At 33.5% G+C, this 13656-nt stretch overlaps 1 protein-coding gene across 2 annotated transcripts in view; it reads right to left on the bottom strand.

Moving 5' to 3' along the window:
- Positions 1 to 933: 933 nt before the first annotated feature.
- The window catches only part of LOC111512815 (uncharacterized), a 38124-nt gene continuing 25401 nt past the window's right edge, over positions 934 to 13656 (bottom strand). For both annotated transcript variants that reach the window (XM_074177859.1, XM_074177858.1), the window contains exons 2-5: positions 13221 to 13343; positions 6913 to 7167; positions 4182 to 4421; positions 934 to 4123 (exon numbers count right to left, since the gene is read on the bottom strand). In XM_074177859.1, the coding sequence (XP_074033960.1) occupies positions 977 to 4123; positions 4182 to 4421; positions 6913 to 7167; positions 13221 to 13283 (3705 nt within the window). In that variant the 5' untranslated portion in view covers positions 13284 to 13343 and the 3' untranslated portion in view covers positions 934 to 976. The remainder of the gene's footprint in view (positions 4124 to 4181; positions 4422 to 6912; positions 7168 to 13220; positions 13344 to 13656) is intronic.

The following is a 13656-nucleotide window of genomic DNA, read 5'->3' as shown; positions in this document are numbered from 1 at the left end:
AAATTATCAGCTATAAGATTGTGATTCAAGTTTATTCCCAAGTATTTTACCGAAGGGTCACTTCGTTAAAGTAATAAAATGTGTGCCCTGTCGTGCAATAAAAATAGAACCTAGTGCCTCAGAAGTGAGAGGAGATGACATTTCTTCACATTGAAATAATCCAGGTCCGTATTGAAAGTTTTTAAATTGAGGACACCCTAAGTCTGATGACAACCTCCATAAAAAGTATATGACCATATTCTGATAATACAATGAAAGAGTCAATGGCAAAGTTGTAAACAGATTTTCAATAAATATGCAAATAAAAAAGATACAGCAAAAATAAAATTTTCAATTTGCATTCTTTATGTCCAAGGTTATGTTTGAATGAGAGTATTCAATTGAAATCAATAATATTAATATGCCGACTCTCTATTTTTTTTTTAATATTTAGTTCACGTTGTCAACTTACCAGTGAATAAGGGACATTTTAACAGAAAGTTTCTGAAAGTTCATACCTGAAAAAGCCGAACCAGACTACAATTATGCTCACGAAGGGTCTGCTAATAAGTCTTTTATATTTTTGTAATATTTGAACATTTCACCTAATTTGTTACACTTGAACTATTCATTCATAAATGGTCTTTTACTCATGCAGATTTGATAACAAAACTTCATTCTTTGAGAAAAACTTAAAAAAACTAGAAAATTAAACACTGCATACAAGAACTGGTTCTTCAAAGAATGATTGTTTTATATGGATAGTATATGGTGTTCTAAATGGTTATAATAATCAGGCACTTTGACAAGAATGTGAAGATGCCATTAACCTAAAATTACTTCCAGACTAGATTGCCTGAAAATCTAATAAATTGTTTGAAAGATGTCAAAGTATATATTTTCCCTTCGAGACCAACCAAGAATTTAGATTAGTTTTATTTATTTATACAAATACAGTTTTAAAATAACATATATTTACAAAACTTCTATAAAGTTATTATTTGTTTCCTGATTTTCCTTCTTTTTTTCTTTTCCTAGTGGTTTTTCTTATTTTTGGTTTATAGGTTCTCCTTCTCTTATACTTGGCTACACTTGTTCTGTTTAATTTGCTTGTGTAGTCAATGGTCCTAGCATGGTTTACTAACTGCATTGCTATTACATCAAAAGCTTTCTTTGTACCGGTACGCCTTGTTTTTGTTTCTGACTCTGTAGTACTGTTTACATTACTATCATTAGACCGATGATATTCATCAATAATTTCAGTATTTTTACTAACTGATGTTCTGGAAGTATTATCAATACCTAGAGTTGATGTTGCACTCGTATTTTTCTTCGTATTTACCTTGTAGCTTATGGACGTCTCATAACTTTCACTTGTCAACGGCTGAAAATTCAATGTTGTTTCATCATATTTAACAACCGTGGGAGCAGTTGATGGCTCGTAGAAATTAGAGAAAATGACTTTATAATTTTCTAACATTCGTTCACCAAATAATTGTTTTGTAAGGTCTGACTCCATTGGTTCTGTGGTAGTGGTCCTTTTTGGTTTTGTTGTTGCTATAGTAGGCCCAAATATATCTTCCAAACCATATTCTTTCGTGGCAGGTTTTGTATATATTGGTTCTTTAATAGGTTCTGCATCAATTAAAAATGTATTTAAAACAGTTGGTATTGCCGAGGTACCAACCTGTTTTTCAGTTGTTTTGGGTGTATGTTTGGTTGCTGCACTTGATTTATCCAAATTGGTATGAGTGGAAGAAGTTAACTTCATTTCTGTCACTTGAGTAGAAGTAAGAATATCTCCAATTATCATGGTAGTTTCAGCTATTGATGATGTATCACTGGTTTTAGTTGTAATGGGAAATTCCATATTGAATGTATTCTCTATTGATTCGTCTGGTTTCAGTGTGGTGGATCTCATCATTCCCTCTGTAACTTCAAGAAATTCTTCACTCATTGTGATAGATTCAAGTAAATTTTCAGTTGTTTGCTTTGTACTAACGATTTCTGACATTATGTCCTCAGTAGTATTATCTGCAAATTTCAATTTAGTGGTTTGTTCTTGCCTTGAATCTGTGTTATCATTAAGGTTTGTTGTAGTGATCAGTCTATTAGGATAAGGTGTAGTTTCAATATCTTCACCTGGTGCAGACATTTGGCTAGATGGTTCTAGCTCATCTGACGGGTTTGGAGATATATCTTTTACAGCTTCTGTTTGTTCAGCAATAGTAGTTGAACCTGTCATGAACTCCGATATCAATTTTTCAGTAAGTGTTGTAGGAAGAGTTGGTAATTTGGAAAATATCGATAAAACTGTTGTTCTTGATGAAAGTGGAGTTGATGATGAAACTGGAGTTGTTGAGAAAAAAGGAACTGTTGATGAAACTGAAGTTGTTGATGATACTGGGGTTGTTAATGATACTGGGGTTGTTAACGATTCTGAGGTTGTTAATGATACTGGGGTTGTTAGTGATACTCGGGTTGTTGATGATACTGGGGTTGTTGATATAATTGGAGTTGTTGATGATACTGGGGTTGTTGATGATACTGGGGTTGTTGATGATACTGGAGTTGTTGATGATACTGGGGTTAATGAAACCTTCGATATTGATAGAACTGACGTTGTTGATGGAACCAGCGTTGTTGATGAAACTGGCGTTGTTGATGAAACTGTCGTTGTTGATGAAACTGTCGTTGATGAAACTGACGTTGTTGATGAAACTGACGTTGTTAATAAAACTGGCGTGGTTGATGAAACAAGAGTTGTTGATGAAACTGGAGTTGTTGATGAAACTGAAGTTGTTGATGAAACAGGCGTTGTTCCAGACAAAATTGACATTGTTGTTGACACTGGTGTTTTTGATTCAATTGTCGTTTTTGATGACATAGCTGTTGTCAATAAAATAGATGTTGGTAACATCCCTATAGGAACTCCTCCGGTGGTATAAGTTGGTGCTTTGATAATGACTTTGGTTGATGATGACAAAGCTCCTACTGTTGAAGAAGTAGACGTTTCAGTTGTTAATTTTGAGGAGGCAGATGTTTGTGGTGTTGTGGATGGTACTGTGAATTCTAAAGCTGTTGATTTTGGAACTTCTGCCAGAGTCTCAGTTGTTGATGCTGATTGAATTTTTGGTGTTGTGAACTTGGAAGATGTAGGTGGTGTTTTGTAAATTTCTGTCAGGGGAAGGATTGATGATGATGATGTTCCAGAACTGCTTGATGTAGTAACTGAAACTGGCGAAGCTGATTGGATGTTTTGTGTTGCAAACATCGTTGTAGTAGTAGTTGTTTTCATTAGCGATGGGAAAGTTTCGGTTGAGGGCATTCCAATTTTATTACTTGTTTTCGATGTGGTTTTTGATGTATTTGGTTTTAATATCGGTCTATTGGTCATTTTGGTGGAAAATGATTTTGATGTGGTCAATTTTTTAGTTGTAGATATTATTTGAGATCCGTTTGGAATCATCTTGCTCGAAGTAGTCTCAGGTGTGGTCAATTTAGTTGGTTTGTTAATTTTTGTTTTGTAATATTTCTTAGTAGGCTTAGTGGTCACAAATTTCGTTGATACTGAATGAGCAGTACTGTCATCAGAAATTGGAGGTTTTGTACTTTTCTCTTGATACTTTTTTGTTGGTTTTGGGACTACTACATGTGGATTGTGTTCTATTGAAGGTATGTCCAAACTTTCTTTTCCTTTCTTAATCTTTGTTGTCATTTCATTCATGTCAGAGGTTATTAATTGTTCTTCTCCATCAGGCATGAAGTAATGGATAGTTGTTAGTGGGGGACGTACAACTTCTGGAACTTTGCTCGATATTGGTTTTGTAAGAACATCGATTGTTGGATGTGTCATAGGAGAACTATCCATCGAAATGTGCTTAGTTGTTCCTTCATATTGATTTAGAGGAATCTTGTGTGGACCACCCCCCTGAGTTGTAGTAGTTGTTTTAGCCGCTAGTGTCTTAATTAGCTTGTGGTATAGCTCCCTCTCTTTCAGATCATTATTTTCCGTATTTGGCAGTTGAACTGGATGAGTGTAAAAACCAGGGTAACTATGCAAAACGTGTTTATATCCTGCTGTATCTATTCCAATAACGATATCAGGCTTGAAGTGCTTATGGGGTATTTTACGGTTGTACACCTAGATAAAAAATAATTCAGTGAAATACTTGAATTTTATAAAACTTGATCATACTTACGTCGAGGTAACTTTCTGTAGGCGTGTTTTTGCTGTTTTCATGACTCTTTACAACAAATACATGACCAGGAATGGCATAATTGAAACGACCACGTCTGGTAACGATATTGCTTGTTTCAGAATTTATTGGAGAAATTGTGTATTCAATCTCATAACGATGTATGTTATTGAAATCACGGTGCCTCAATCTTTTGACAGTCCACAGTGCTATCAGTTCTTCTTGATTGTGGGGAGTCCATGGCTAAAACAATACTCCGTCAATATATACCCAGATTTGAAAACACTTTTCTGTACTTTTTATTAAATAGATGAGTTGTATACACATACATTAAAACATACTTCCAAAACCAAAATCTTCAATAATCACTCAACCAAGTTCAAGTTTCCTTATTGTTCATTTCTCATTTGTATTGAATAATACAATCATTTTTATAGTTATATGCTTGCTAACTTGCAGCTGCAGAATCTGTATGATCTTACAACACATATAAAACCGTGATGTAATTAGTTACCCTTATTGAATCTTTCGTCAAAATCAGTGATACATTTACATTGCTGAACATTCAAATTCGTGTAACAAGGATGTTAATAATAAATAATTTGTATACTGTACAGAATTGTTTCTTGTTGTGTTCTCCTCACTAATTGTGATAGACTGCAGTGTTGGAAACTGAATCAATTGGTGATTTTGATATCTACTTTATGTGGTAATGCATCGCTAATGCTCAAAACCTATTGAGTAACTAGTATTTTGTGGATTTTGTTTAAACATTCGGGAGAAGTTCCCTCACCAAAGACAAATTTCCCACCTTTAGGTGGGAAAACTGTTCAAAAAGTTCCGGTAATAGAAAAAAAAAATGTTCCTTTATTGCCCCAACCGAGCGCGTTACAGAATCGCACACTTGTATTTTTTGTTGTGGAACCTATAGGAAGGCATTCAAAAATGTAACAAATTATGTCTGCCAAAGGAATAACTGTCAAGAGGAATCGATCCAGTTGAATGAAAGAACAGTTATATTTCGCCAATATTAAAAAACTGTGATGAGGCTCTAATTGTGAATTATTGCCTAATTACAAAACTTTCCATAACTCCCAAATTATTTAAGGAATTAATTCATATATGTATGAAATTGTGAAGATCTGATTACAAGCAAACACCATAGGTTTTCCTGAAGTAAATCTAGTGTGACCAATTTACTGGATTATCAAATATAAATTGTGAATACCGACTTCTCGAAGGCTTTCGATAGGGTGAAACATATCATCCTTCGCAAATTAGGAATAAACCAGGAGAAATCGGTACGTGTATCGACAACTATTCCACTTAAATTGCCCTACTGACGATATAAATGCGTGTTGCCATGGGCAACCCCGTGTCATATTGTTTGAACTAAAATTGAACAATTCAAACTTTTTTGGGAAAGAAAGGTTTTGGCTTTCTACCTCCATCTTGATACAAAAGATGTGGGAATCTTTCAAAGAAAGGAAGGAAGCAACATTTTTCTCTATTCCGTTTGTATTCCATACATTCTCAATGTAATCGAATCAGATACTACACATTAAAATAAATCAAAGAAGTAGAATTTCACTTACATGGAACACTGTCATCCTCACTAGTATACACCCAATGTTTCATCGTGAGACACTTGTCTTATCGGCTCTTCAGTACCAAATACAGATAACATTATAAGAAAAAACACTCAGTTCATTCATAAAATTACGCCATTTTGTCACGGAATGAGTTGAATCTATCCAACTCTCTTATGGCGAAACATAATATGTCTACCAGCGAGGATGATAGTGTTCCATGTAAGTGAAATTTTACTTGTTTCATTTATTATACTGTGTAGGAATTCTATGAATGATATCTGATTCGATTCCATTAAGAATGTTTGGAATACAAACGAAAGAGAGAAAAGTGTTTTTCGTATAATTCAGCGTTCATATAAAAGTATTTGTTTTCAGCTCGTGTGATTCAATGTTCATATGAAAATAGTTGTTTCAAGAGGGCTTTTTCTTTCAGTTTGTGTCTGAAAGTTACTTCTTTGCATGATCTACACATCTTGGTATAGGGTTAATTTTTTGAAAGTGATTGCTTCCTTCCTCTCTTTGGAGGATTTCCACATTTTTTTGTATTAAGATGAAGAAGTAGAAAACCAAAACCTTTTTTTCTCAAAAATTAGTCTCTCTCAAAAATACACCCTTTCAATTTAAACTGGATTCCCATGGCTGGGATTCAATCAAATAAGCGAACCAAGTGTGCTAGAAACAAGCTTGTTCTATTCAATCTTTATTTTTTAACAAGCAATTCTTTGTATGTGGTTTGGTATTCTTGCAACTCGCATCACACACTTGCTTAGACTAAGTCATTCTCCGGTTACAAATTTAAATTGAATTTGCAGTCTAACCGAGAAATAAAATCTTCGGTTGCCAGCAGCTCGCTTCGAGTCAGTGATTGATTGGGTATGTAGTCGATGGCTTCCATCGAATACCACCGATCCACCGAGATTGCTTTTTTTTTATTTATGTAACATTTCTATTACGTAGATTTTAAAATTGTAAATGATCAAAAGATTGTTCATTGTGCTTTGTCTATAAGTTTTACGGACTGCATGACCATAAAGAATTTATTGATTGGGTTTTTCATATCGGAAAAGGAATCGTTCGATTCCTTTTCCGATATGGAATCAGTAATCACACCAGGGCCTTCTTATTAGAACTAACAACAATACCTGACATTGATGTCTTGTGCATCTCCGAGGATTGTGACAGTCATCACAATCATTTTGGTACGGATCTTGAACTAAAGCAAAATTTCCACCATGAATCCCATACAATTGTCCTCGAGCTAAAACGGCAACATCTCCGAAAGGTGTCGCAGAATCCTGTCTTCCGATGAGAGGAGCTCTGATTATCCTATCTCTCAGATTAGGATCTTGGTATCGTTCTCTAAGAAGGGCTTGAAGTACAGCTTCACGGAGACCTATCTGGAGAAATGAATGTTTTGATATCACTTTATGAAGAATTGATTTAATTCTGGAAGAATGAACACAATAGGTCGTATGCAAGTATTTTTTTAATGGCAAAAAATATCCCGTAAGCAAACTATTTTTTTTGCGGCATCAACTGCTAGGTTATCAGCAAAATATTTTTCAAATACAACAATATTGATGATTGATAGAAACGATAGAAATTCAAATGGACAAAAACGCACCAAAACACATTGGTGGCGTTAGAAGGTATGTATACGTCGGTGATGTTGGCGTGTTGCCATACCTGTCTACACTTTCGAATACATTCAAAACTGAAAGGGCATAAAAATGTAGGTGGCCACATAACGCGAATTCATATGGGTTGTTGTATTCCATATCACCTTGGCAACACTGGATTCAATTTCAATTTTGAGTCATTACATATAAAATTGAAGCTGCTTATTTTTCTGTTTCTGTTTCAAGATAGCAAGAACGTGGAAAATAAAAAAAATATTGAAAATCGACCGATCGGTTTCAATTATTTTGTTGCTGTTACTCAAGGTGTATTTAAGTTTACTCTTGGTGAGTAACAAATTTAGAACATCTTCAATTCCAGGAAAAAACAGTTTCAAGATAGCAAGATCATAAAAAATAAAAAAAATTATATAATTTTTTTTCGCTATATCCAAGGTTTAGCAACTGAATAGCAACTAAATATTCTGTAAAGATCAAAGGGAAAGTATATCATTTATTGAGTTACCTTGCTACCTTGATATAACGATAGCATTATTTGCGATTTCTAGGGATCGGCATGAGCAACAAAATCGTTGTTTTGGCAACTAATGAGCAACTAATTAGCTACAAATTGATGTACAGAACTTGTAGTACCAAACGTTTCGTTTGTTACTGCAGCAGACATCTTCAGTGGTATATGCGTTGACTGTGAAGGTAGTAGGACTCATCAATTACTGATTCAGTGGTTCAGTCGTTGCTGAGACTTTGTCCTCTCTAGGTGAAAAATGACCCTATAATTCCTTAAAAGTGTCAAAATATATCCGATTTGCTGTGATGGCAAAAAAATTGACATCAGTTTATGAACTACGACTAGGAATGGCGAATAACGACAATTTCGACTTGTGACGTCAAAACATTATCTTAGAAAGCGTTTTGGTGTGACATAAATTGAACTTTACTTAAGAATTTTGCAGTAAATAAATTTAAGTTTGAAGAAATAAGTGAACATGCATCCCTGTAATGATGAATATAATGGTTTTGTTGGCATTTTAGCGAAAATAGCGAGACATGCAAGTAGCTTACTGTTCATTTTTGAATGGTCTTCAATGCGTCATTCACTTTATCTTATCTACGTTAACCACCATTTCTAACCTGGAAATATTACATTTTTGATAAAAATAAAGTGATCATTGACATGCCTCTCTTAGAGAGTGGTACCCTCATATTCTGTGTCACATCATTAATCCATAATCATTAAATGTTTTTTGATAATACTGTGAACAGTTGCTAGTTGATTTCCTTCTACAAAATTCGACATAAGACTTATTTTTATAATATTGTTCGTTTCCAATCAACTGAGAAGAAACCACTTTTGAAGTATGAAGAGACCATAAACAATGTACCTGTACTTTATATTCCCATTACTGGCACCCAACAATTGATAATTCTTTCTATCAGGTCAACATACAGTGTCACCGATAAAGTCCGCATCAAATGGGAAACTTTTTTATTTATCGTTTTATGTGAAATTTGATTTTGGCAGTAGATTTTGCTTAAGAAATGATGTCAAATGGCGTCTACAAAATAGGTCACGTGATTTCCTTAACCTGTCAAAATTGACATTTAAAAAAAGGAACATCGAAAAATGACATTATTCTTCAAAATATCCAAAAATATCAAAGGATAAAAACATTTTCTTTTGTAATTTTATACCCACACACCAAGTTTCAAACCCATAATAAGTATTTTATATTTTCACTATTTTTCCGCACTCCTGCTTTTTCTACTTATCAAAATTTAAGCACACCTGTACTAAATCATTTATTTTAACTAAACTCGTCACCGAATTTCTTTTTTTTTGTAATATAATAATATTTTAAGAGCCTCTTTGATGTTAAAAACAAATTTTGAAAAATAAAAGTTGTCAAACTTGATGCAAAGTTTATCTAGTTTCAACGGGACTTTCAAAACTATACAGTACTTGAGTTTTTTAATGAGCAAATGGCCTCACAATATGAATTAGAACAAAACGGAACATTAGGAAACATCATTTCGTGATTCTTGAAGCCCATTCAATAAAAGAAAAAAACTCATAGTATTTACATTTACCTACTCCGCTAACAACACTAATTTAAAAAAACTGGGTAGGCTGTGAAAAAATATGAAACTACATAATGTGTTTTAGAAAACGTCACTGTCACTGAATAAATTAATGCCCGTTAGTTCAATGTAATGTATGAAAATTAAAATAATATGTTATCTTTACAAGAAAAAATTGAAATTGTGCTAATTTGTGGTGAAAACACATTGCATCGACAAGTGGCTGATATTTTTAACGCAAGACATCCTCCAGCAATCCACTGTAAGTAGGATTTTAAAAAAATTTAAACTGACTGGTTCAGTTGAAAATACTTTTAAAAAACGTCATAATCCATCACGCAATAATGATGAGGTTCAGTTGGCTGTCTGCCTGGATGTTATCGAACAGGGAAAATCAAGTATTACCAATATTGTAGATAGAACTGGCGTTAAAAGAGAAAGCGTAAGAGCAATTTTACATAAAAATAAATTCAAACCCTACAAACCCAAATTTATAAATACCTTAAAGGAAAGAGATTTCGATGTTCGACTAGATTTCTCTTTCTGGTACCAAGGAGAAGTAGAATTAAACAGAAAATTTCCTTACAAAATCCTATGGACCGACGAAGCTACCTTCACATCGAACGGCGTAGTCAGTTCCCAGAATTGTAGGTGGTGGGCTCAGGAAAATCCTCATTTTGTGATAGAATGTCGGGACTAATATTCATTTAAAACAAATGTGTAGTGCGGTGTTTTAAATAATCAGGTAATGGGACCATTCTTTTTTAGACACAATTTAACTTCTCAGGATTATTTGCAATTTCTAAATACTGAGATCAGTGATATAGTGGACAATATGCCAGTTGAAATAAGACACAGTCTGTGGTATCAATGTGACGGGGCTCCTATTCATAGTTCAAGACAAGTCAAAGAGAAACTATTGGAAATGTTTAGGGGCAAAGTTATTGGGCGAAATATGGAGCAAATATGGCCGCCTAGGTCGCCAGATTTAACCCCACTAGATTTTTTCTTGTGGGGTTACTTAAAACAAATCGTTTATAAACAAAGACGTGAATCACCTATAAACTGTTATTAGAAACTCTATTTTAAACATAAACCCTGTGAGTATCAGCAACTCAATAAAAGATGTATCAAGAAGGACAATTATCTGCATAGAACGCGATGGAAGACATACAGAAATGTAGTGTATTTAATGTCGTGAGTCTTTTTTTCGTGTTTTTTTGCTATTAGGTATAGGTACATGTTTATTTTCAGTTTCTTTTAATTAAGATTAAATTCTACTGTATTTTTTGTTAAAAAAACAATAAACACTCTAAGATATTGTTTCCTAATGTTCCGTTTTGTTCTAATTCATATTGTGAGGCCATTTGCTCATTAAAAAACTCAAGTACTGTATAGTTTGGAAAGCCCCGTTGAAACTAGATGAACTTTGCATCAAGTTTGACAACTTTTATTTTTCAAAATTTGTTTTTAACATCAAAGAGGCTCTTAAAATATTATTATATTACAAAAAAAGAAATTCGGTGACGAGTTTAGTAAAAATAAATGATTCAGTACAGGTGTGCTTAAATTTTGATAAGTAGAAAAAGCAGGAATGCGGAAAAATTGTGAAAATATAAAATACTTATTATGGGTTTGAAACTTGGTGTGTGGGTATAAAATTACAAAAGAAAATGTTTTTATCCTTTGATATTTTTGGATATTTTGAAGAATAATGTCATTTTTCGATGTTTCTTTTTTTAAATGTCAATTTTGACAGGTTAAGGAAATCACGTGACCTATTCTGTAGACGCCATTTGACATCATTTCTTAAGCAAAATCTACTGCCAAAATCAAATTTCACATAAAACGATAAATAAAATAGTTTCCCATTTGATGCGGACTTTATCGGTGACACTGTATATCCAACATTTGTGATGCACGGTTTTGAACCTTTGGTGTAGTAATGAATATTACTGAACCGGAGTTTTTTCCCAACACTAAACCGTTATTTTATTACCTCGACACGTATTTCGATCATCAAGTGATCATCTTCAAGAGGAAGGTCAAACTAATGAAGATGATCACTTGGTGATCGAAACATTCTTTGTGATGTGTTAAAATAACGGTTTTTTGTTGGGAAAAAATCCAGTAATATTCATATATCCAACACTGAAAACCTGTTTAATTTGTATAAATTGAAATATTGGTAACAAGCAAAATGTTAAAACTGGATAGGGTTAATGAAAAGCTAATGCATTAAATATTGACAGTATTAGAATAATAATAATAATAATAATAATGTTTATTTAAAGAAAATGTATAAAAAGATGAAAGATGAACATATAACAAGCACAGAAATAAACATGAGAAGCCACTGAAGCTCATAGAGCTTGTGCGTGACATTTATCGAGTTTACAAATCTATACAAAATACAATTTAATATAATACTTTTTGTGTTTCACAAACGACCATCACATGATGCCACTGAGATTTGATATCACCATATTCGTAAAATTCAAGATGCCACTCAGTGGCAGCTTAAAAATTAACAATGTTTTGGTTGACAGAGATGCTTGAAAAAACAAGTGAGTGAAACAATGGAACTCACCCTGTGAGGGTTTTCGTAAGATGTTTTTTAACGATTTTTAGAGATACATAACTATTATAGACAAGAAAGAGTTTACATAATTACTTCGTTCAACTTTGGTAACAAAGCACCATCAGAACAGTTTACAATTAGTTTACAAGAATTCGTCGTGGTTATGATGAGTCTTGTGTTAAAAATCAAAACGGTGTTGATTCATTAAAACATCGGTGCCGAAGAAGATCGGCAGGTGACATGCCGTGAGATATAGAAGCGACACTTGTTATAATAATGCAGATTGTTATACATTCAAAATAGATTTCGCACATTTTGAAGGCTCGTTTGAATTGGTGTGAGGAAAGTGGAGGTAGATAAATGCGGATCTGCAAAATCCATGTATGACATTGTATGAACCCGGAAACCAAAAAACAGTACTGTTTGTATGAAAAGAATCCCTCAACAGTTTTTTTACAAAGGACTTTCAAGAAAATGATCGCTCGTTTTTTCGCCTTCACCATCATTATTTTATTGCTGTGCAACAATTCGTTTGCTGAATATTTTCCACAAAACAACCTAAAACGCGGCACCATTCTTCATGGTGGCAACACCACCTTCCATACAGCAGGTCTTAGAATTGATTATTTGAAGGATAAAATCATCGGACTGATGACTCATAAGCTTCATTTTTTTGTTAGCTTCATGCTGGAATGATAACTCCTTTTCCAGTTGTTATTTTCCATTTTGTTTCTGGGGGAATTCGAAATTTCACCTCAAAAAGCTTGCGAAGCCTTCCAAAATCATCTTTTTGGGATTCCAACATCAGAGTGGAAACAGTTTCGAGAATTGCTTTGAATCTATGCAAAAAAGGATTATCAATTCTAATGGCAAATATTTTGAGAAGTAGTAAAACAGATTCCTACGTAAAAACTCAATAGTTGGCCCTCGTAATTGAACAGAATCTCCATGAACTTCGCAGTTAATTTTCATTCAAGTTATTGATGTGGAAAACAATTACGTATATTTACACTTATTTCATATTCATCTGATTTGAATAGAGTATTCTAAACAAACTAATTATTAATTGATTATTATTAATGTAAGAATTGATAAAAGTTCGTGATGAATCAGTGCTTATTATGGAATAATATTCCTAATGCGGAAATTTTACCTCCCAATCAGCTAGAGGCGATGAATACCCGGAGATGTGTCTGAAGTTTCTCACGCCTCCCATATGATCTGCCGAACGTCTCTTCTTTGTTATGGCTAATGATTCCCATGGCGTGATTACAAACTGAAAGTGAAAATTCCTTTGATTAATCTACAACACAAAATTATTACTCATTCATCGACCTTTAATATTATGAATACTTTATATTATTTAGATCATATTTGAACCTTTCTTGTTTGAATTTACCGAATTTGTCAGTTATTGGATAATTCTAGAACAAAAGACACCTGTTGCCAATTTTGAAATCTTATTTAATCTTTCTCTACTGCAGCTCAGGTAGTTTGAACAATATGTCCCAACAATTCTACAAACCGATATTGGTACACTATTAGAGAATATTATGCGATTTTATTTGCAACTTTTTTAGTTTGTTGAA

Source organism: Leptinotarsa decemlineata, unplaced genomic scaffold (genome assembly GCF_025532065.1).
Source record: "Leptinotarsa decemlineata unplaced genomic scaffold, Ldec_3_MD MMD2_tig00003308_RagTag_RagTag, whole genome shotgun sequence".
In the NCBI taxonomy this organism is placed as follows: Eukaryota; Metazoa; Arthropoda; class Insecta; order Coleoptera; family Chrysomelidae; genus Leptinotarsa; species Leptinotarsa decemlineata.
The sequence above is the reverse complement of the archived record's forward strand: the minus strand, read 5'-3'. Positions and strand labels throughout refer to the sequence as shown.